Source organism: Megalops cyprinoides, chromosome 4 (genome assembly GCF_013368585.1).
Source record: "Megalops cyprinoides isolate fMegCyp1 chromosome 4, fMegCyp1.pri, whole genome shotgun sequence".
Taxonomy (NCBI): domain Eukaryota; kingdom Metazoa; phylum Chordata; class Actinopteri; order Elopiformes; family Megalopidae; genus Megalops; species Megalops cyprinoides.
The window spans coordinates 19,044,535-19,066,055 of NC_050586.1; the positions used below are offsets into that span (position 1 = coordinate 19,044,535).

General features: G+C 41.4%; 1 protein-coding gene across 1 annotated transcript; it reads left to right on the top strand.

Moving 5' to 3' along the window:
• The first annotated feature begins 3,603 nt into the window (after positions 1–3,603).
• chfr (checkpoint with forkhead and ring finger domains, E3 ubiquitin protein ligase) lies at positions 3,604–16,511 on the top strand. Its single transcript, XM_036526751.1, has 17 exons — positions 3,604–3,916; positions 5,500–5,599; positions 8,858–8,967; positions 9,637–9,696; positions 10,459–10,677; positions 10,866–11,054; positions 11,136–11,310; positions 12,279–12,433; positions 13,053–13,215; positions 13,329–13,471; positions 13,922–14,038; positions 14,119–14,202; positions 14,494–14,564; positions 14,744–14,831; positions 15,026–15,133; positions 15,402–15,474; positions 15,794–16,511. Exons 1-17 carry the CDS (start codon positions 3,787–3,789, stop codon positions 15,834–15,836), a joined length of 2,028 nt encoding a protein of 675 aa, XP_036382644.1. The 5' UTR covers positions 3,604–3,786; the 3' UTR covers positions 15,837–16,511.
• The last annotated feature ends 5,010 nt before the right edge of the window (positions 16,512–21,521 follow it).

Below are 21,521 nucleotides of genomic sequence, written 5' to 3' on the forward strand. Positions count from 1 at the left end.
TTTCAAGGTATTGGCAAATAATACAATATCCAGTTAGAGGTTATTGATTGACATAGTGCAAATATGAATCTGCCGATGATGGAATTATCATTATTTTTTCTCCTTGCAGGGATATGACATTTGTAAAGGACAATTCAAGGTTTCCTAATAAGACCAACAAAATAGTGGCAGCAGTGTGGCATAATGGTTCAAGACTTAATCTTATAACCTGGAGGCTGCAGGTTTGAATGCAAAATGTTGTACCATTGAACGTAACCTGAAACAGTTCTGCAAAAATAAATTCCATGAAAGAAATGTGTAAATATGTACACAATAAAAGTATCATAAAATAAATGTGCCTGCTGTAGAAATAAATCAATGATAAAACTGGCAATTACTTGCGTGGGAGAGAAATGTATGGAGTTGACTAGGGGGGGTATGGAGGCAAAGGCTAGACTACATCGTCATGTCTAATATAAACACTCCTCAACAATGTTGTATTCTCCAAGGGCCCTGTTTTCTCTCTGTGAATGCATTTCTTTTCAGGCAGATGGCTAACAATGAGAAATGAATGCATTAGTGAGGAGAGGCCACTGCACTCATCAACCTCCACTTTACCCATTAATAATGCACTGCAGGGGAAGCTGGGGAATTGCAGAGATTAGCCCTGCATTAAGGAATCATTTGCAATTTCTATTACAGCAACGCTTTGGTGTTTCTTAAATCAGGAGGATTAGCGTGGTTGTAATTGAAGTTTGTAAAAATCCCACGAAAGTTTTGTAGAATGTCCCCCTTGTCTCCATCCTCTGACAGCAAAGGAACCACTCTGAATGAATCAAACATACACCATACATTAAACTGAAACAATGTATTCTATAATGCCGAGTGAATTCTGTTAATCCACATGGCTATTTAGAGCTTTTATATTTATGTTTGTTTGTTTTTTTTTTTTGTCTATATCTGTTCCCCTAATATGCCTCTTGGCTATAATGGCAACACTGGTCTAACATTTTGTACTAGAGTTTCATTGATTCTTCACTAGCATCCAGTCAGTAAGGTAATTGTTATTAAAAGAAATTGCCCATACAAACAATGTATACACATTGCTATCTTACTGTTTTTGACAATGCACAATAACTGCATTGAGTACTCTGCATTTGTTATCTATAAGTACATGGTATCAATATAACACTCTTGAAGCCTGATTAAATAGGCTAACATGCCAATTCGTTTCTGAATCACCAAAATCAAAGAGAAAGGAAGGACAGAAATTAGTCTGACCTTGAACAGCTACATCTGCCATATTTCTCTATGTACCATGTACCATCTTGCTATTTTACCTAAGAGTAGGTAGTACCACTTACTGTGCTTGTGGTGCACTGTAAAGCCTGCCATGAATAAACTGTATTATTGGAAGGATGTAGACGGAATGGAGATCAGTGCAGCTGGTACTGGTACAACAGCTATGTCACAGACCCCTCCTTTCCCTGCCTGGTGTGTGTCACTCAGCTCCATCCAAAGTGATGACATCCAGCCCTTGCAGCAGATAGGCGAGCAAGTACAAACAGACAGGCAATGAGATTAAACAGTCTGTCACTCTCTTATCTGGGCCAGACACAGGAGTGACTTCCAGGCCCCTGAGGGACCCTCCATCCAATCTGAAAGCCAATGCAATGAGCTGACTTCTGGCCAGGCTGACGCAAATCACAGCTGTCAGCAGAGAGGCGGGTTCCCTTAGCGACACACTTGACTTGTGTGTCTTTCCACTACCTGATCTGTCAGTGTGACTGGGGCAACTCTCCTCTCCAAAGGAAAGCAATCCAGTCTTCGATTTGGGATGCTTTGGAAAGTGAAGATCCGAGGTTTTATTTACAGCCTTGTTTTTTCCACATGAATATTTTACAAGGTGTAACCATCAATAATGGAATGTCCGTTGTGTAATATGGGAAAGTGTCCTTATTGGCAATAATACCCTACATCATTTCAAACGTTGGTTTCACATAAGGAAATTGAAAGTAAACTACGATCTGTAACATCATTGGTAATTGACTATGTCGTTAAAACATCTGTGAATTAAATACAAAGGGTGTTCAAAATATAACAGCATGTGATGATAAACTGTACAAGTTGTATAATTAGTAATTTGCTACGTGTTGCTCTCTGCAGATCAACTAGTTGTGTACAGATTTATATTGTTTAGGTTTAATAGCGAACTGTGCAATATGGCCGATCCACTTATTTCGACTAATGGAGGTTATCTAGTCATATGCTTGGCCCGGGTCCAGCACAAATTACCTTTATAAAAGTTCACCTAATCTGAATATGTAATACACTGTACCACAAATTACTGTTTTTCTGTTTACCACAGAAAATGTGTGAGCGTGCGATGGTATCTTCGTCGCTTTACCACATCTTCTTCTATGCATGCAGTTCGATTGTCGTCGGCATAATCAATTTCGAGCTGTTGTTAAAACAGGCTTTCATATCCCATTTTAAACATTTTCATGCAAATAAAATGGTAACAAGTATGCCATATGTTTTTCTTCTTAGCACAATTTATTTAATGGTGCACATGCACGTCATAGCTTCTAGGCCTTCTTTGTACGAATACATTACGGGCATTCTCAAATAACTTGAGGAGAATGCATCATAATGAATTAAAGCTGATGTTCACAAAAATAGCGTTTAACATTATTGTTGCTGTTTAAGGGGGATGCTTCGGGTATTCAGTGAGCTTCCATTCGAATAAATATTCTTCGTTGTTGATCCTTCGTCACATGGTATTTTACCTCATAAAACATGGCTTCCCCGTTCAGACTTCATTCCCACAGACTATATTCTCCGCCCCTCCATAATCAGCTGATGTCTGTAAATACCTTTGGTTGCCAGGAAGTACGCGAGTATGTGTCCAAGCTGGAAAACGAAAGGACTTTATGTGTTCATATAATTTAAAACGAGATAATATCGTGTAAGACTGTTATAGGTAGCGGGTTCGATTGAGATATTTAAAATGCGACATTCGTCGGGTATAGATTTTGTTCGAAACTGCCAAATCTTTTGATTGTTTTCTCAGGCATTCACTGAGCTAGCCAGTTTGCTATCTAGACTAGCTACAAAGCGGCCTGGACCAGAAGTCAAACAAAAATACAGCGAATACTTTTACATCGTTATCGACTCTGAAAGCACGGAAAGACTTTACTCTTTACGTCTAGCTTGCGTCGCGAAGTTACGTAGCGAATTGCAAACATAACTAACGTTAGTGAAGATAAACTAGCTAACAAAACTAGCCAGTTAACTGGCTAGCTACTTTTTGCAAAGGAGAAATGTTGTGGTCTAGCTAGCTATTAGCAAGCAGCTGGTTATATGACAAGTGAAGTAGCTGGCTGGCTGCTTATGTTAAACAAAAGCAAACGAAGGACCGCTTTCGGTTTTCCATCCGACGATGGCGATGCAGATAGTTAAGTTAGCTAGCTAGCTATTTCCGTTATTTAGCTAGCTGGCTAGTCAGTTATATTCCCAGGTTTAGCTATCATCGCCAGCGAGCAACATTACCAACTTATCTTAAACAAGTAGAAAGTCTGGTTACCTTCTAGCTAACTGACTAACTTTACTTGCATACTTGCAAAGTATTTCGAAACTAAGTTATTCAGCTGGCGAACTCACAGGCATAGTGTCAGTGACTGATGTAAATGCTTAAAGGAAGAGTGAGGTAGCTAACATTAGCTAAATTAATCATATCTTGCGTGTAACAAGTTAGCTAGCAGCTAATTAGTTACCCCCCTGCAAGCCGTTAAGGTCCACGCATCGATGAGCAAGAATCTGGAAATGGAGAATCAAGGAAGAAGTCAGCCGTGGGGGAAGCTTGTGAATGTTGACACGAGTTCTGAATCAGAAATTTTGCTTGTCAACAGAGAATGCACAGTTGGAAGGAGGAAAGGTACGTGATACGAACTGACGAACAAATCAGCTAATCAGTTGGCTGGCTACAGTTCCTTGCAGTCTTAACTTTTTTTTTACCCACCAGTTAACATTTTATTTGTTCATGGCCCAGAATTTAGTAGTCTAGAGACCTTGCTTTGAGTGGACTGTAGGTATGGACAAATGTATGGACAAAAGCGAAACAGTCAGCAGGTTTTTTTTTTTTTTTTTACAATACTAGACTTAGTAGTTCTTAGATAACGTCTCTGCTACCTTGAAAGAATATTTAACGACAAAGAAATGGCTAATTGACATTAACTGTCCCTGAATTTGACAGACATCTCACTTTGAGCTTGCCAAATAGTGTACACTGTTGAAAGTTAGATACTGTTTTAAAAGAGCATTAACGCAAGTAGAAAGCTATATCAAAACAAAAGAGAGGAGAATTAAATTCCAAAATTTGTGGATTAACTTTTAAACATCATGCGGTGGCCTCCGCTATCAAAAAATTTGAAGATAGTAAACATTGTAAACATTTTAGGTCACATTTAATCGTCTACACGTTGGGTTTAGTTAATTTTTTTATGTATCTCTAATCGTAGTCTTTGGGGTATTCAGCTTTTTTATATATAAGAATTGGGATACGCTTTAATGTAATTGGACAGTATGTCTCCCATTAATTAATAGAATACCACCAGTGACACACGTGTTTAATAAACGGTGTTTGGAAGAAAAGTAGGTACGGTGAAATTACGTTTAATATAAATACAAAGTCAATATCAACGGAGATATTTTAACATGTGAAAACAAGGCCGAGGCGTTTGCCAAGATATTGGCAAATGATTTGCAAATGACCAAATTATTTTACTGACTAAAGATGTTCTAGACGCAGCCATTCAAGCAGCATGTCAGCTCTCCACCATCTCTTCCCAAGCACTACAATGCCTTCTTTAGTTCTGTAAACTTAGACAGGCCCTGTGTAATAACAAAGAGGTCTATGGAGAACATGTGTGCAGAATATTAAGTAGTTTTTTTGTAGGTTTTGTGTCGCTCAAGGACGAGGAGAAAGGTTCCGTCACCGGGGTTCTGGCTCTGTCCGCGCTATTATGTAGGCAGAGTTCTTCAGTCTGCTTTTCATGCAGAAGGGTGTCGGAGTTAATTAAATGCTTTATCGATGCCCCGATGTTTTTAAACTAAAATCATCCCATAGTTTTTGGTGTGAACTTGATTACTCAAGACTGTGTTTTAAGGCACCTTAATCACAGCTACTTTTAGGGCAGCTTAAACTGATTTTAAAATTCTTACATAATACCTACTCATGAGCAATATGCATATGTTATCTTGTCACTTTGAAGTCCAATACAACCTGGGATTTGAAATTTGGAAAAAACAATTGTGCATATATCTATATCTAGAATGACCCCATGTTTGATTTTTGATTTTTTGTTTTTTATTTATTTAACCTTTCAATATGAGCTCATTCTGTGCAGCTGATGTGCAAACCATTCTCATGGCATAATAAAAATTGGCAACCATGGAGACGTTTGTCTATCAGTGCTATGATTCTAACATGATTTATGTTTGAAATTGTCTTTCTTTTAGGGTGTGATCTCTCCTTTCCTGCTAACAAGCTGGTCTCAGGCGATCACTGTAAGATAGTGCAAGATGAGACTTCTGGGCAGGTTTGGCTGGAGGATATGAGGTATGTCAGTGGTTTCCCCTAGTTATAACTAGGCATATTTCTCCAAACTATTCATAGCCTGCACCTACATAAAATTATTTCTGATGTCTCACAACTTTTGAGTCTCCAGAAAGTTGACTGTCAAAACCTTTCCAAATATGGAACTTTTCAATGTTGTGAGGATGCGAAATTCATTTACAGCGTAGGACTCTTCCCATGCTGTTCCTTAGCACAGTGTCTCTGTGAAAATGGGAACCCACCTTTGGGTATAGTTCAGCACTTTAATCTGTCACATATCCTTGGGACAGCTGAAGGGCAGATAAACAAAATGTTGGATGAGTGGAAAAGAGATTAGCTTCAGATGAGACATTCTAAAATGCCACCAGCTTGCAACAGCAATTTTACGTTACACAGGACAATACTGGTTGAAGTTATTCACAGTACTGGTAATATGCATTTTGAAGTTTCCTCTTTGAAACGGCATCTCTCAATAAATGCAGTTTTTCTTTAAGTAGAATTTTGCTGCGGCTTCTTTTAGTGGAAGAAAGCTGTACAAACCCTGCCATATTGCTTACTGCAGAAAGCCAGTCACTACAGGAATGGCATTATCTCCCTAATTACGCATTGGTTACTTAGCAATGCAGCACATGTGGTGCACGTACAGGCAACATGACAGACACATTAAAAACAAACAAAAGCTCCAGTTTATTTTCTTGCAAATTTTTCTAAAGAGTCTGGATTGTAAAGCAAGCTGAAGTCTGTCATGTTGTATTTTCTCCAGACAGCCCTGCCATCCCCGAAATCTCAGTAAGTCTCCAGAATTTCAGCAGTGGGCATCGATGACCAAAAATGGCAGAATTTCCGCTTGAATTATGAAACATATTATTGATATGAATTGTATGTGCAATTATGTACGGTTTACACTTTACCCATCTGAATTAAGTCATGCGCCGCTTAACATCCTTTTGGACAACGTTCGTTGGCATATACGTCCGTAGTCCCATAAGGTTATAATAAAGTTTAAAAATTCCGATCACAGAATGGGACATAGCGGACTTAACCGGTCTTAGTGGAGGCAACGCTTCCCGCACGCAACACGTGTATCTCATGTCTCATGGAAATAAAGCGATTGCACTGCCGGCGGTATAATGGTACAGTACATAGTATACCATATACTGTAAATAGTACGGTGTTCACACAACGTCCAAATTACATAACATCAATATTTCACAGAACGTATCGTGGACGTTAAGCGACGCATGGCTGTATTAGATTCTAGTTCCAGATTTGAAAATCATGCTGTCTCTCACCGATTTCCTTTTGTGGTGTTGAAGTGTACCATGGAAAAGTTTTATAATGTCTTCCTATTAATGAGAACTGCCTAGGTGTACACACATGCAAGGCTGGATTATGGACCGGGCCAGTGCCCCAGGGCCTCGGACTACTAGGGGGCCTCCAAACCTCTGGCCGCACACAGTGCGTGGCCCAAGACTTCCGAAGGAAGCTGAACACCAGGGCCTTCAGTGCATACAGTGCAAGCTGACCGTTAGGCCCCTGAGTGCTTATAGCGTGAGCTGACCGCTACTGCCCCCCAGACCCCTCAGCGCTTACAGTGTGAGGGCCCCCAGACCCCTTGGTGTTTAAAACGTAAGCTGACCGCTAGGGCCCCTGGGCCCCTCAGTGTTTACAGTGTGAGGGCTCCCAGGCCCCTTGGCATTTAAACAGTGAGCTGACCACTAGGGCCCCTGGGCCCCTCGGCACCTACAGTGTGAGGGTCCCTGGGCCCCTCCGCGCTTGAGCATGAGCATGAGCTGACCACTAGGGCCCCCAGGCAGACACCAATATAGGAAGGGGGGGGGGGGGGGGGCTCCGAAAGACATGTGCTCAGGGCCCTCACGGGACCATGATCCGGCCCTGCACACATGCATGGCAAAGCTCACTGCTATTCTAGCATCAGCTTATTTGTTCATGACAAAGAATTGTATGTGACTTAAGGTTCTCATTTCATTCCATTACAGTCACTTAGCTTTTGTGTATTTTATACTTTAAGTTGAAAGTCAATCCGCTTAAGTAATTTTATTTTTAGGTCATGTCCCTGCGAGTATCAGGTATGCTGCCCAAGTGAGGCACCACCACATTCATATTCTTATTGATAATTTTCAGCTAGACAGAGGAGAATCGTAAATTTACTATGTAGTGGTTCATGGGTATAGTATAAATGTGCATCTGGAAGGTATGACATTCAGTGTCAGTACATCTTCCTTTAATATCCAGCCCATAATATGTGACCGTATTTAGTTTCTGATTTCTGATTTGGGTCAGAAGCACAAAAAGAGGTTGGAGTTAGGGTTTCATTATTCTTTTGGTGTTTTACTTTGTTTGCGGGTTATTCATATGACCAGTGTTTGAAATCTGAGAATTAATGAGGGACTCGGAAGGTATTCCCATGGCACGAAAACATCTTTTGTCCAGGATGACATCATAACTAATATAAACACCGCTTTTATTTAGCCTTTTGTTTTCATCGGGGCAGAGCTCCCTGTTTGCTGTTGCATCATTTGGAAACATTTGCTGCACATTTAATCTGGGAGCCACTCTAGCCAGCAATGAAAGCCGGGTGGAGCTTTGCCAGCAAACAATAATATAACCCTAAACCAGCTGGCTCCTCGATAATGAAGATACTATCAACACAGGATAATCATATGAGGTCCAGTGTTTTAAAAAAACTGCTAAATCGTCAAGATACAGTGCTCTGGGACTTTCTGTCCATCCTAGAAGTGGCATTTTGGTCAGCACTGTGAGCTCGCATTTATCAGGAGGTGGTTAATGCAGCCAGAGACGACAAAGGCAGAATGCAGGTGTGCTTTCCTTTGTGGCATGTAATATAATATTCATAGCTATTAACCTCCAGGAATACAATTCAAAATGTATTTCTGACAACCCAAAAACCTGATGCCAAAGTGCTAACATATACCTGTGGGTCATGTGCTCACAGTAATTGAATGCATCAGAAGTGAAGCCCCTGTTTAATCATTCATATGTAATTGCTGCTGTTACATTGTTAATAGTGCATTAAGTGGGAATAACAACTGGCATCAAAGATCTTTATTAGCACTTATAAAACTGATTTGTTTTTAAGATGGGATTTCCTTCCTAGCTGTAATATAATGATTTGAACTGTTTCTTTCTTATAGACCCTTGGAATATCAGTGACATCCCCATCAAAGAATAGGAGTTGCTTGACTTCTCCATGAATTAAACAATTGATTTTCTCCTCAGCACCAATGGGACTGTGATCAACATGTCCAAACTCGTCAAGAGGCAGATGCACCAACTGCAGAGCGGTGACGTCATCTACTTTGTTTACAGGAAGAATGAGCCAGAGCAAAGTAAGGACAATTGCTTTCCACTGATCCATTTGTTGCTCCATGGCCAAGTTATGTATGTGCCTCAGTGTAGTTCAAAAACTGAAGGGCAGATGTTGACAGCATCAAATCTCAGTATGGTCTGCATCTGTGTTCCATGGGTGTACATAAGGACAATAATGAGGGTGTGTTAGATCAAAGACACTTTAATGTTGACGTGAATAATTCAAACCAGTGATGCAAACAGATACCCATGCCAAAAATGTGCCACATTAGAAGGGAGTTGCTTTAAGTTGTATGTTAAATTAACTACAACAATTGCTACTTTGACTGCATGCCAAATTTAGTACAGTAACTCAGACAATAAACATACATAATGTATGAGAGATGAATGAGAGTACATTTCAAGTCATTCATCTTGTAATAAATTATTCTACCCTCCAAACATAAGTGTGCCTCAGTTCACACCCCAGAGATTTGTCAGGATTGGTGCTGTGGTCCTTAGAGCTGTACGTTCTCTTGATAACTTTGTTTTTAAGCTATTCAAACAAATTGTTCTCTCATGACTTCAGGCAAAGTTGGTATAACAGTAATGTATTCAGCTCACTACAAATGCTAATTAATAACTTCAGTTTTACATTTGTGCAGTGAAAGCAAAGATCTCTTTATAAGATGCATTTTATTATTTTACAGACATCGCGTATGTTTATCAGTCCATTCCACCAGAGCTGACGAGTTTACAAAGCATGACTGGTAAGTGAGCCAAGGGCGTATTTAGGCATATTCACTTTTCCAGAATCACTATCAGACAAAATGAAAGGTTAAAACAGAGTAAAGGTAATGAAGACTAAGGGTTAGTGTGTGTACAGTTAGCACTTTAATCGGAGTAGATGTTTCAGAATGCACGTTATTTTGTGAAGGTGGTCTGCATGCATTCAGTGTTTATAAGATGGATTTCGTCTGCAGTGCTGCAGTTTAACTACTTTAACTATAACGGGTGGATAATACATGTTGTATACTTGTTTATTCATCCAGTGGTGATTATTATGGAAGAGGCTTTAAGTTTTGTCATACAAATTAGTGACATTGGGGATCCCAGCCAAAAGGTCAGTTATGAGAAGGTTTTTGTGACTCATTCGGAGGCAAGGTAGCCAGATACATCTGATGCATTAAGGGGTAGAGACCCTTCAAATCAAAGGGAAATGAAACCATGTTCCAAGGAAAATTATTTTTCCATTTCACAAAACAAGGTTTGAATTATGTTTAGTTATACTAGACTCTACTATGTCTCCATAATATATATCTTTTAATTCCACATTTTGAAATCTCATTTTTGAAGTAAGTCTTTATTTAAACTTTCCTTAATCAGGTAAAGAGAACAGATTTTCTTGTCCAGTAATGACCTGGCTAAGCGGTGAGGAGGATTAAAAAAAAATAGCAAGGTGTGCCTGTAAGTTACCATGCAGGGCGATCTTTTAAAGAGGTTGAGATGATATCCTTCCCTGCAATTCACAGAGATGACGAGTGGAGAAACCCCAGGCAGCACTGACGTGGAGGGCAGCATAGACAGCGCACTTGGCTCACCCAACTCGCCTGCCGCATCGCTTCCAGACCCCGCGCTGGCCCGCCCCCAGGAGGAGCCTGCGCGGGACGAGCCCCAGCCCTCTACCTCCACATCCCACCTCTACAGCATCTCAGCAGGCCCAGCCTGTCCCACTGGACCCTCTGCTTCAGGTAGGGCCTCCGTTTCGGCTGACTCAGTGGCAATATGGAGTCCGGGTGGATGCCTGCGAACCTGACACGCTCGGGCAGAAATGACAACTGATCTGCTTCATGAAGCTGCCTCACTGCCTGTATTCACACAGCACGGTGATCCCAGCGGCATTTAATCTCACACCTGCTTGTAACACTGCACCTCACAGGGTGTGGGAATGCCACCCACGGTGAGTCATCCCTCTATTCCCACAATGCACCCGAAGGGGAGCCTACTGACCCCGGCGTGAGGCCTGCCTGTTCAAGGGAAGCACAGGAGGAGGAGGGAAAAGCCCCTGCGCCGCTGAAGGAGGACGACGACCTGGAACCAGAGAGAAAACGAAGGAAAACCGGCACCGGTAAGAATCGTTTGCCGCCACTCTGTCTGCACAGGATGAGCCAGTTATTACACGATCTCACACTTCTTACTGCACCTCCAGATAAGGATTATGACTTCGGGCTGCCGGACACAGCGTTCACTGAGGCTGAAAGCCCCCCTAAGGCAACCTTGGGTGCCCTCATTGGGAAAGGATCGGCGGAGGGAGCCAAAACTGACAAAATGGAGGAGTCCCTTACTTGCATCATCTGTCAGGATCTGCTGCATGACTGTGTGAGGTAAGCAGATTCCCCACCTATGGAATTCATTCAGTTCATTCAGTATTTTCCCAGCAGTGTTATTTTTAAGTTAAATGCCCTTATTCAGGTTGAGCCACACAAATGTGGGTTTTCAGTTTATTTTGAAAGGGCTTTCTAGTATTTCTCATTTACCATTTGGTATCTAAAAGCATCTCATTTGCATCTCATTTTGCCATTGTGCATTTAAAAGATACACATTTGGGTTTTAGAGAAAAAAGATTAGAATTTTTCTTGTGAATATCCTGTATTTCCAGTGCTGTGTACTCTTATAACAGAAGCAAATGTAAGTGAAGCAGAAAAGGAAAAATACATTTCCTCAAATGACCGCATATAGTGGTTAGAACTGCTACATATCAGTTTCTTTCAGAAGCAAAATATGAGCATTTCATAAATATTTCTGTGCATATACAATAACCATCAAAACATCACCCATTTAGCCATTTTTCAGTGCATCCAAGCTCACTGTTAACAAAACATAAATATTACATATAATCAAATGTGCGTGTACACTAACCATTAGTCAACAAAACATAAATATTACATAAAATACTAAGGTTTCCTCTATTTGCAATAATCAAAATAATCAACCTTCCATAAACAGGATATTCCCAGAAATATTTTCTATTAAATTTATTTCTAATAAACAAACTAGCTCCAGTGTACAGCCAAGACTGCCAGTCAGCGCTGCCAACGTGTGCCTCTGCCTTCAGCAGAAAACCAAATTCGCTGTTTTTTCCCCATTACCAAGAAAACACTGGCAGATATTTTCCTGAAAGTACATCTTGCACAACAGCAAACGCAATGGTCGTGCCCCGTAATCTCCTGACAGACGAGGAGCCAAGGCCCATTCAAGCACGTTCCTCCTGTCCGTCTGCGCTAAAACCTGAGAAACGTGTGCCTGTGTGTTTGAGTGTGTGCATGCACGTGTCTGTCTTTGTGCCCCACAGTCTGCAGCCCTGCATGCACACGTTCTGTGCCGCATGCTACTCGGGCTGGATGGAGCGCTCCTCACTCTGCCCCACCTGCCGCTGCCCAGTCGAGAGGATCCGCAAAAACCACATCCTCAACAACCTGGTGGAGGCCTACCTGCTGCAGCACCCAGGTACAGCTCTGGCAGGGACCAGGGGTACAGCTCCGACATGCACTTGCAGGAACCAGGGGTATAGCTCTCACCCTGCTCTGGCAGGAACCAGGTATACAGCAATGACATGTAATGCTATGAACCAGGGATACAGTACTGACATACAATGGCAGGGAACAGGGTTACCACCAGACTCCTGGCTGCTGTCAGCATATGACATAAAGCCTACATCTAGGACAACAAGGGCCCTCCGCTAAGTGATGAGGGGACCCGGGTTGACCTTCTCACCCCTATCCCTGGCGGAACAAAGTCTCCACCAGGGATGGGTGTGGGCAGGTTGGCCAGGGTCCCCGTTGTGACTCCATTCTCAGCACCCTGGGACTCGCTTCGGCACCTGTGAGTTATTTGCAGTGTAAAATAGTCTTAGACAGTATTTTTGTGCAGCGGAGAATTGCATGCCCCTCGTCTCCACACTCCATCATGGGAGCAACTGTGTTCGCATTAGCAAGAAGCTTAAATGCATAATTGCCAACTGCTTAAGTTTGTTGCAAAAAGAGGGTGAAAATAGCCTTCAGCTGTGTAGGGTCTTGAGTGTAGCGTCTCTTAACCCTGCTGATGTGCGCTTGCGTCCGCCCCGCAGAGAAGTGCCGCAGTGAAGAGGACCTGAAGAGCATGGACAAGCGCAACAAGATCACTCAGGACATGCTGCAGCCAAAGATCGAGCGCTCCTTCTCTGACGAGGAGGGCAGCTCCGACTATCTCTTCGAGCTGTCCGACAATGACAGTGACACCTCTGACATCAGGTCAGCACCAGCCCCCACCCTCAACAGCGTCCGCATCGAGGCAGCCCAGTCTGCACTCTTGTGTCTGTATTCGAGGAAGATTCCTTCATGATGTATCTCTCGCCCTCCCACAGCCAGCCCTTTGTGATGTGCCGGCAGTGTCCGGGCTACAGGAAGGACCCCAGCCAGATGCCTTGCATGTCTGGGCCACCCCAGGAGGAAGGGGCCATCAAGCCATCCGGGGAGGTGCCCTCCACATCCTCTAACGTTCCTGCAGGTACTGCTCAGGGCTATCGCTGCAGCATTTCAAAAAGGATTGCTATGAAGTATGCAGTGTTAAATGTAGTAGTTAATGTAGTTTTACCAGTTTCTCTGGTTGATCAGATGAAGTGTAAAACTTTGTTTCCCACATTTGCAGTCAGGTCAAAGGTGAGTTGTCAGCACCCAGTCTGAGATATCAACATAGTCTCACCTATTTGTACCATAGGACAATTCAGGGCATGTCTACTAATAGCAAAGTTCCTTTGTTTACCTCATTCCTGCAGAATGACAGGAAATGGGCACAGATAACTTGTGTACTTTCTAGTATTGTGACTTACCATAATTTTCATAATACACTAAAATTGGCAACTTTGTATTAAGACATGATTCGTACAATCGTTGGTTTTGCTGTAGAATCCTGAAAATTGGCAGTAACCCCTGTCCCCTCCGCTATGCTCTGTTTCAGCTCTGCAGGAGTACACCTGCACCCCGCAGGGCAGCCACGTCATCTGCACCTGCTGCCTGCAGCCCATGCCGGACCGACGGGGCGAGCTCATTGGCCAGCAGTTCACCGCGCAGCAGTGTGAGTGTCTCCTGGGTCAGTGCTAGACCCTCCCCTTAGGCGCGTGCCACTCTGTAACGTCTGCCCTCTGTGTCCCACAGGCACGGTGTGTCATCGCCCATTCTGCCACATGTACTGGGGATGCCAGCGGGTCGGTTGTCAGGGATGTCTGGCCCGCTTCAGCGGTGAGCTCCTCGCTGCTTTTATTGTTTTTTATTTTTTGTTTTTTTTTTTTTTTCCTCCAGCAATCTTCTTGAGCATTTTTGGATATTTTCGTTTTCTTAGAATTGTTATTTGCCACCGGAAAACTGATTAACCGCTCTGCTAGGCAGAGATTAGATTGGATTAAAGGTTTCATCCTCAGTTGCAGTTTCAGTAGCACTAATGCGTTTGCAGTCTCAATAGGAATTCTCATCCTGTTCTTGTCTGTGTCTTGTTGTTGTCTCAAATAAAATGTGAACCATGTCTCTTTACAGAGCTCAACCTCACAGAGAAATGCCTCGATGGTGTTCTCAACAGCAATAACTATGAATCTGACATCCTCCAGGTATTAACTCCTCATTTCTCTTTTGTGTTGTTGTAGTTTTAAAATGTTCTATTTCAGTTAAGTGAATGCGGACATTTTTGGGGACTTTGTGAAATGAGGGTAATGGCTGCATGTCAGAATTTAGCCACTGCATTTGCATTGTCCTTGAAGATCACAGGTCACTTTTTTTCTTCTTACAGAATTACTTAGCTTCCAGAGGAATGACATGGAGGGAGATGCTTCAGGAAAGCCTGCTGGCATTACAGCAGGGAACATTCTACCTGTCGGGTTAGTTTAAATGTAGATCTGTGTAACGCTGGAGAAGCTATGATGGGGTCTCAAATACAACATGAACATGAAGTTGTCACTATGGCTGAAACGAGAAATTCTGCTCTTGGTACTTATGCTGTAGTTTACCATTCTGAAATGGACTAGAGCCCCTCTGAATAAAGATTTTGGGTGATTTTCCTTGTTTGTCACAGATTATCACATCAATGGCAACGCTGTTCTGTGTTACTGCTGTGGCCTGCGAGCCTTCAAGGAGCTGGCGTATAAATACAGGCAAAACATCCCTGCCTCCGAGCTTCCAGGTGAGCTCACTGCTGTTGTGGCCCCTGTCCTTATCTCAACCCTCTCGAGCCTGCCTGGGGCTATTTGGGTCTGTTTGGAAGCTATACTCTTGCCAGACAGGGATATTGATTCTTTATGTAATTTCTGACCAAGCTGTTAAAATTTTTGACAAAGCAGAGTCTGCTTGAAGGTCACTGTTTTCTTATTGGGTTATTCACAAGTACAGTCTTCCAGTGCCATCCTCCTTTTTTTTTTTTTTTTTAAACCTACTTTCTCTTGTCTTTTCAGCTGCCGTGACATCTCGTCCTGACTGCTACTGGGGACGCAACTGCCGCACACAAGTGAAGGCGCACCATGCCATGTAATGGGCTCTTCTCAAAACAATTAACTTAACCAAACTGCTATACCCAAGTCAATCATTATGGTTATTTCAAATTCATGTTCAGTCATCAAGTTTTTCTTCCAATCAGATCAGAGATAAAGGGGTGCATTGAAAGTATTTGAGCAGTACTAGTTTGGTCATGTTCTGTGGAGACGAGTGCTCTGCATTCAACAGCAGAGGGAGCTGCAGTTTCATCTCAGGCAGTCAATCCCTCAGCTGGAACATGAAGCTCCAAGTGGCCACGAATGAGAATGTAACCATACTTAAAAATAATTTTTCTCGTTGTTTTCTTTTTTAGGAAATTCAACCACATCTGTGAGCAGACGCGGTTTAAGAACTGAAGAACCTCTGGGATCCACTGAGCTTTGAGTGGACTCATTCATTCCTTTGGAGAGGGGAGGAAAGGCCAAGTGTCTTTCTCCAGGTTGACTTATCTTTTCACATAATTGCGATTTTTATTTTACTTTGCTCTTCAGCAAAAGCTTGTCTGAGGGCAAGCAGAAAGTAACTTTAAAAAGGCCTATAGTAAGTGCTTAGTCTTCCCACAGGCTAAACCATAATAGTAATTTTCTTTGAAATTAAGCACATTGTGAAGTTTTCCAACGTCACACATGTGATTGTGAGCAAAAAAAAAGCTCTGTTGGGGCAAGAATAGTCAGATTTTTCTGAGTGTAATTGTAGTAAGGAATGTGAGACGTTCCCTCAAAGGCGCCGGAGTTACAGCAGAAACTGCACCGTATCGAGTGTATTTATGAAGACCCCTGTTATTTTGCAACATTGTGCTAAGTCCAGTCAGTCTAATTACTCTGCGTTCGGTCGCCAAGGGGGCTTGTCAGTATTTGTTCAACCAAGGGATTCGCAATCAAGAAAAAAAAACCCTCCTCAAAGCGGAATTGTTTCTTGTGGTGTTATCTGTTCAGTCTCATCTCCCTCTGGCTTCATATAGAGGCCATCAAAGTCTCACTGTCAGTCATGTGAAGATGGAATCTGTGTAGTTTGTGTATCAGTAGATGTGGGTGCTACGTAGGTAGCTGTTTTGAATATATTCATATTTGTGCCTGAAAGGATTCCTCTTGACAAAGTGATAAACTGGCACAATTTTCTTCCACTTAGCAAATAATAGTATGTCATAGAAATAGTGTTGTGCATTTTCATTCCATTATTTTTAACAAACATGATGCCTTGTATTTTAGCTAGTGACAACCCAGAGACTGATTAATTTAATTAGCATCTAGGTCTCCCTCCTGTTCAATAAGGAACACAAGTTACTGACCACCTTGTTAGCATCCTTATATAACAGGTAATTTTCCGTGGTGGAATTAAGCACATCTATGTAGTCAAGTCTCCTATGCATTTTAAGAATCTGAGCTAGGTGTTGGTTCACGGTGGATGAACAACAACCGTGCTCTGGCTATTATGGCACTGTCATTTCAGTTATCAGCTGCTTCCGTATATTTAAACTGCTTACGGGAAAGAGAATGCAATCCATATTTATTAGTGAAGGGAGGCTATTTTTTCCCTCCTTTTTTCAGCTCAGCATGTGGAATTTTCACAGGGCAAAAAGCCATGTAAAAGCTGTATATAATAGGCAAGACTAAGCGTGAATCCATGTGATAGTTGTATAGGATTACATTGCCTGGGAAGGGGATAACAGTAATGTGTTGAAATTGTGTAGTTTTATCTGATGCCTAGGGGCTCAATTGTATGCTTTGCTTGGGATAATCAAATTAAAGCCGATTAAAGTAGTGCGTTTTAGATGCTTTCTCCGTTCAAGTTGTATCGTTTTCATTGAATGAGTAATTACCCTCTAGAAAGTTCATAGAAAAAACTTCCCTCTTTATAAATTATTTTAGACACATGGTGTTGGTTAAACATACTTATAATAACCAGCTTGATCATATGATTAGTATTAACAAGTCTTAGTGATTTATAAGCACTGGTAACTGTATTGTGCTGGAAGACCAACCTTCTGAAAGCCCTTTCATAATATTTACAAGAATACCTAATGTGCCAATATATTTGAATTGTGTGTTGTCTGCCTTTATATTTCTGTGTCGTGAGCATTTTCAAGGGAGTGCTTTGCATTGTAGTTTATATTTTGTGAAAATGTATGGTATCCTTGAATTTATTTATGTTTCCACACGCTATTTTTGCTTTTGTTAAGAGTATTACAATTTTTGTTAGAGCAGGATTGACGAGTGATAGTTTTCCATATTGTTTCATACTTTTTTCCTGTGCGTTGGACACTACGCATGTTTGCATGCGTAGCAGAGACTCATTTTACGTGGTATTAAAAGAGAGCTATACAAGGGTTCGTAAGACCCCGTCAGTTTTACTTTAATTGGTGCAATTTCCCTAATGTCCCGCAGCTCCATTTACTTAATGACAATTTGCTGTGTTTGTGGTTTTGGTACTAGTCCAATGATTAGTAATACAGGAAACCCATAAAGTGAGTTGGGTAAATCGTTATTCTGTGCTGTTTTTCAGACTGCCGGTGAAAGTATACGCACCAGTTACTAATCATAAAAAACGATGGCCTTGCACATACTTTTACATTTGTTTGCCACTGATGATGAAAACAAAGAATCTACAGAAAGGTTAGAAAATGTGCACTTAAGGACCAGAGAGGCAGGAAAGACTGGATCCGTTATTGTTAGTATTAATGAGGCCTTATATATTGGGAGCTAATTGTTTGACAAGTAGTTAGTTTTTGCTGGGGTTTTTTTTCCATTATTTTCTTTCAGTTAAGATGATAGTTGGTGATGATACACATGGTTTTAACCAAGTTTGGTATGCAAGTTAATAGATGTTCTATTGCAATTGAATTAAGAAAAAAAGCAATGCAAAAGGGGGAAATTATCACTCTTTTGGAGGTAGCCTTATAAGCATTCTTTACCTTATGTAATCCTTTGTACAGTTTTCTAGCTCGTAGTCATGTAGGGATTATTATACTTTGGTGAACTAGAATCTTTTTTTATTGTTGATTGTGACTGAAAGATGTCAAACCACAACCGGAAACGAACATTTAAGCTTGTCCCCATTATTCACCTGCTAGTCACCCTATATATATATATATATATATATATATATATGATACTTGAGCTTTGAGGGTATTTACTCGCCATTCAGTTTGGTGGATTGCAATCTTATTTGGAAAAAGTGAGTCAGTCCCTCATCTGTATACCTCACCGTAGCCCAGTTTTATTCTCTACACGTACAAAATATTAGACATTAGTTCATTTTAAGCTGTGTTCTCATGTGGAGGTGTAAACACGTTAGAAGACGCAGTAAAGGCTGCTGAAAAGGTTGTACAGAAACCCTCAGCAAACATCAATTCCTGATTATTCATGTCAGGGATCCTCCTTTGTATTACAACGTGAAGAAAATGTAACCAGTAAGTGGTTGTTCAGTATTTTGGAGGGGATATCAAACTGCAACAAGTAACTTTCAACAGAAAGAGGAAATGCATGTGATGTTCTGCCTGTCGGACACACAGGCTTTGTCCATCTGTTTTAAGTATGTGTACTTCTGAGTAATTTTGTGACATCATTCACACGTCTGGGAGAAACCTGCTGCTACAGTGGCGTTATACCTCCCTGTGTAACTGTCCCTTAAGCAGGAAGCAGAGTTCTAATTAAAATAGTCTCAGAATTTGATTTAAACTTTTTATGTATTAATCATTAACAAAGACATTTAAGATACTGTTGCAGTTGCCTATCCCCTCATGTAAATGGAAAATTATGCCTTTCACTGCACAGGACAGCTGTGAATGCCGTTTATCCTTTAAGTGCAAAGAGAGAGAATAATGGGTGTGTTGGAAAAACATGATAAAGCACTCAAATGACATTTGGCTAAAATATCATTTTTGTTTGTGAAAGAGCAAAGGGTGTTGCACATTGTTTTTTTTGTTTTTTTTTGTTTTTTTAGTAAGGCCGTATTGGAATAGGAAATGAGCTTTCGAGGACTGTTATTGAACATTGTGATGGCAAAAAAAAGGAAACTTTTTTTTTCCCCTCTGTGTACCCTGAGTTGTGGTGTGAGTGGGCGAGGTGAGGTTTGGGGTGCTCCGGAGAGCCATTATTGGGCAGACTTGTTCCCAAGGTTGGGCGCTTGTCTTAATTCCCGGCCACAAGCCATGGTTCACTCACCGTGGGTTCACAATGTGGCATTCCTCAGCAGCTCAGGCCCACAACTCAGAGCGGATCCCCGGAGCTCCTGGATTTTAATCATTTCCAACAGGAGGGCCACGGCACCGTAAGCCAACAACAGTTCAAGCTGCCGATCTGGAATGGGGGTTAAAGAGGCTTTGAGGCTGCTTTGCATTCTCTCTAAGGGAAATGTATTCTAGGGCAAATATTTACTCACTTTATGAGAAAGTCTGGACAGAACTGCTCTATGCTCAAGAGGGGCAGTAAAATTCTACCTCATCAAAGCTTACAAGTTCAATTGGGGAAAAAAAAACCTGTCTGTACTTTTTGTTCCATAGGTTTTGATTAGCCGAGGACTGATTGGGCATATAGATTAGTACTCAGTTATGTTCAATGCCTTCAAGAGCTTTTAGTGCCTCGCTTGTATTACCAATGCTGAAAATAATTTCTTGTTAGGTAGAATGGATATAGAAAAACTGGTTAACTGCACTAATAAAATGCTGCAAAAAATGTTTTTGTGTTCATGCATTTTTAAGACCCTATTCAAACTGGTTTGGTCTTGGTTTGGCACCTGCTTTCAAATGAAACGTCATTAAGGATCAATGAAACAAGATAAGTATCAAATAATCTTTATTAAAAACATATATTTTCCACAAATTTCCCCCCAGCACCCACTGATTTATACTTCTCTCTATGGTAGTATATGTATGGCATTACTAGGTTATTTTTAGTTAATGGTAATTACTGACAATGCATGTTGACAAACATTTTTTTACAGTTATCTTGATATTTTCCCTTTTATAGACCAGTAACACACAACCTTAGGCATATTTTTACTGCATGTGTGTCAGGGCCAGCATTGAAAATACCCATGTGGTCATTTTTGCTACCCATGCCCCAAAACAGGCAATGTGTTAAGTACTGAACTCCCAGTTTCCCAGTGAAAGCTGCCGGGAAGTGTACAATTGAACCACAGACATACGGAAACAGTTAAATGCGTCTCATTACATTGGCCACCTCGCCACTCGAAAGGCACGAGGAGATTGGAGTCCAGCTGCAGTTCCATTCAACTTAGCTGCAGCCTTCACTGCTGGAGACCCATGGCAAAGGTGGGCAAAGTGTGGAACTGGCAAAAAGAGGCAATTTTCCCTGTTGCACCGTCAATGAGCATGAATTTTAGGCCCATGAATGAAAGTGTGGAGAGCTGCCAAGCGGCTTTCCACTAGGCCCACACTGCTTGGTCAGTGAGGCGATGCAGGATTAAGGACCTAGCCATTGTACAGAAGGCACAGAAAATTCAAATTCCCATTTTTATTTTAATGAAAAAGAGCAACTGAAACCAATCAAACCACAACTTTTTTTTCCTCCCGTTAGTGAAGTGAAGCAGTGCCGTGACTGATAAAGACTAAACTCAAATGTTTCCCTAAAGTAACAAGCTGCTTTTAACTTTGTGTGGAATTTTCTCAAGTGCATGTCACAACTGATCTGTGAGATGCCGCAACCAGGAAGTGCTTAAGTGACAGCAGCAAACATATTAATCATATGGCTTGTGAATACATGCAGGTATATAAATTGTAAATATCGAGTATATTTGTCTTTGCTGAAATACATGGATGTTTATGAAATACGCTGGTGGTAGAGCTAAAAACATCAAAATAATGAAGGAGTTCCAAGCATCTGTCGTTCTCCACGGAACCATTGTTGTCATAAATACAATAACATCGTTGTAAGGTTGATCAAAGGTTAGGAATCAAATGTACATTGTTGGTTGTGTATTTCTTTTACATTTCATAAGATGGTATTATAAGAGTTTATAATAGGAGAGCAAATCCAAGAGTCTGTTCTCTGTCCGAGCTCCCAGTCCACCAGATGGACCGG

What these genes read in the sequence shown, in the direction of transcription:
- chfr (XM_036526751.1), top strand. Translation starts at nt 3,787, where the DNA reads ATGAGCAAGAATCTGGAAATGGAGAATCAAGGAAGAAGTCAGCCGTGG. An exon ending in CTGCTGCATGACTGTGTGAG is followed by an intron (nt 11,311 to 12,278) that starts GTAAGCAGATTC and finishes TGTGCCCCACAG; the next exon opens with TCTGCAGCCCTGCATGCACA. An exon ending in CCCTGCCTCCGAGCTTCCAG is followed by an intron (nt 15,134 to 15,401) that starts GTGAGCTCACTG and finishes TTGTCTTTTCAG; the next exon opens with CTGCCGTGACATCTCGTCCT.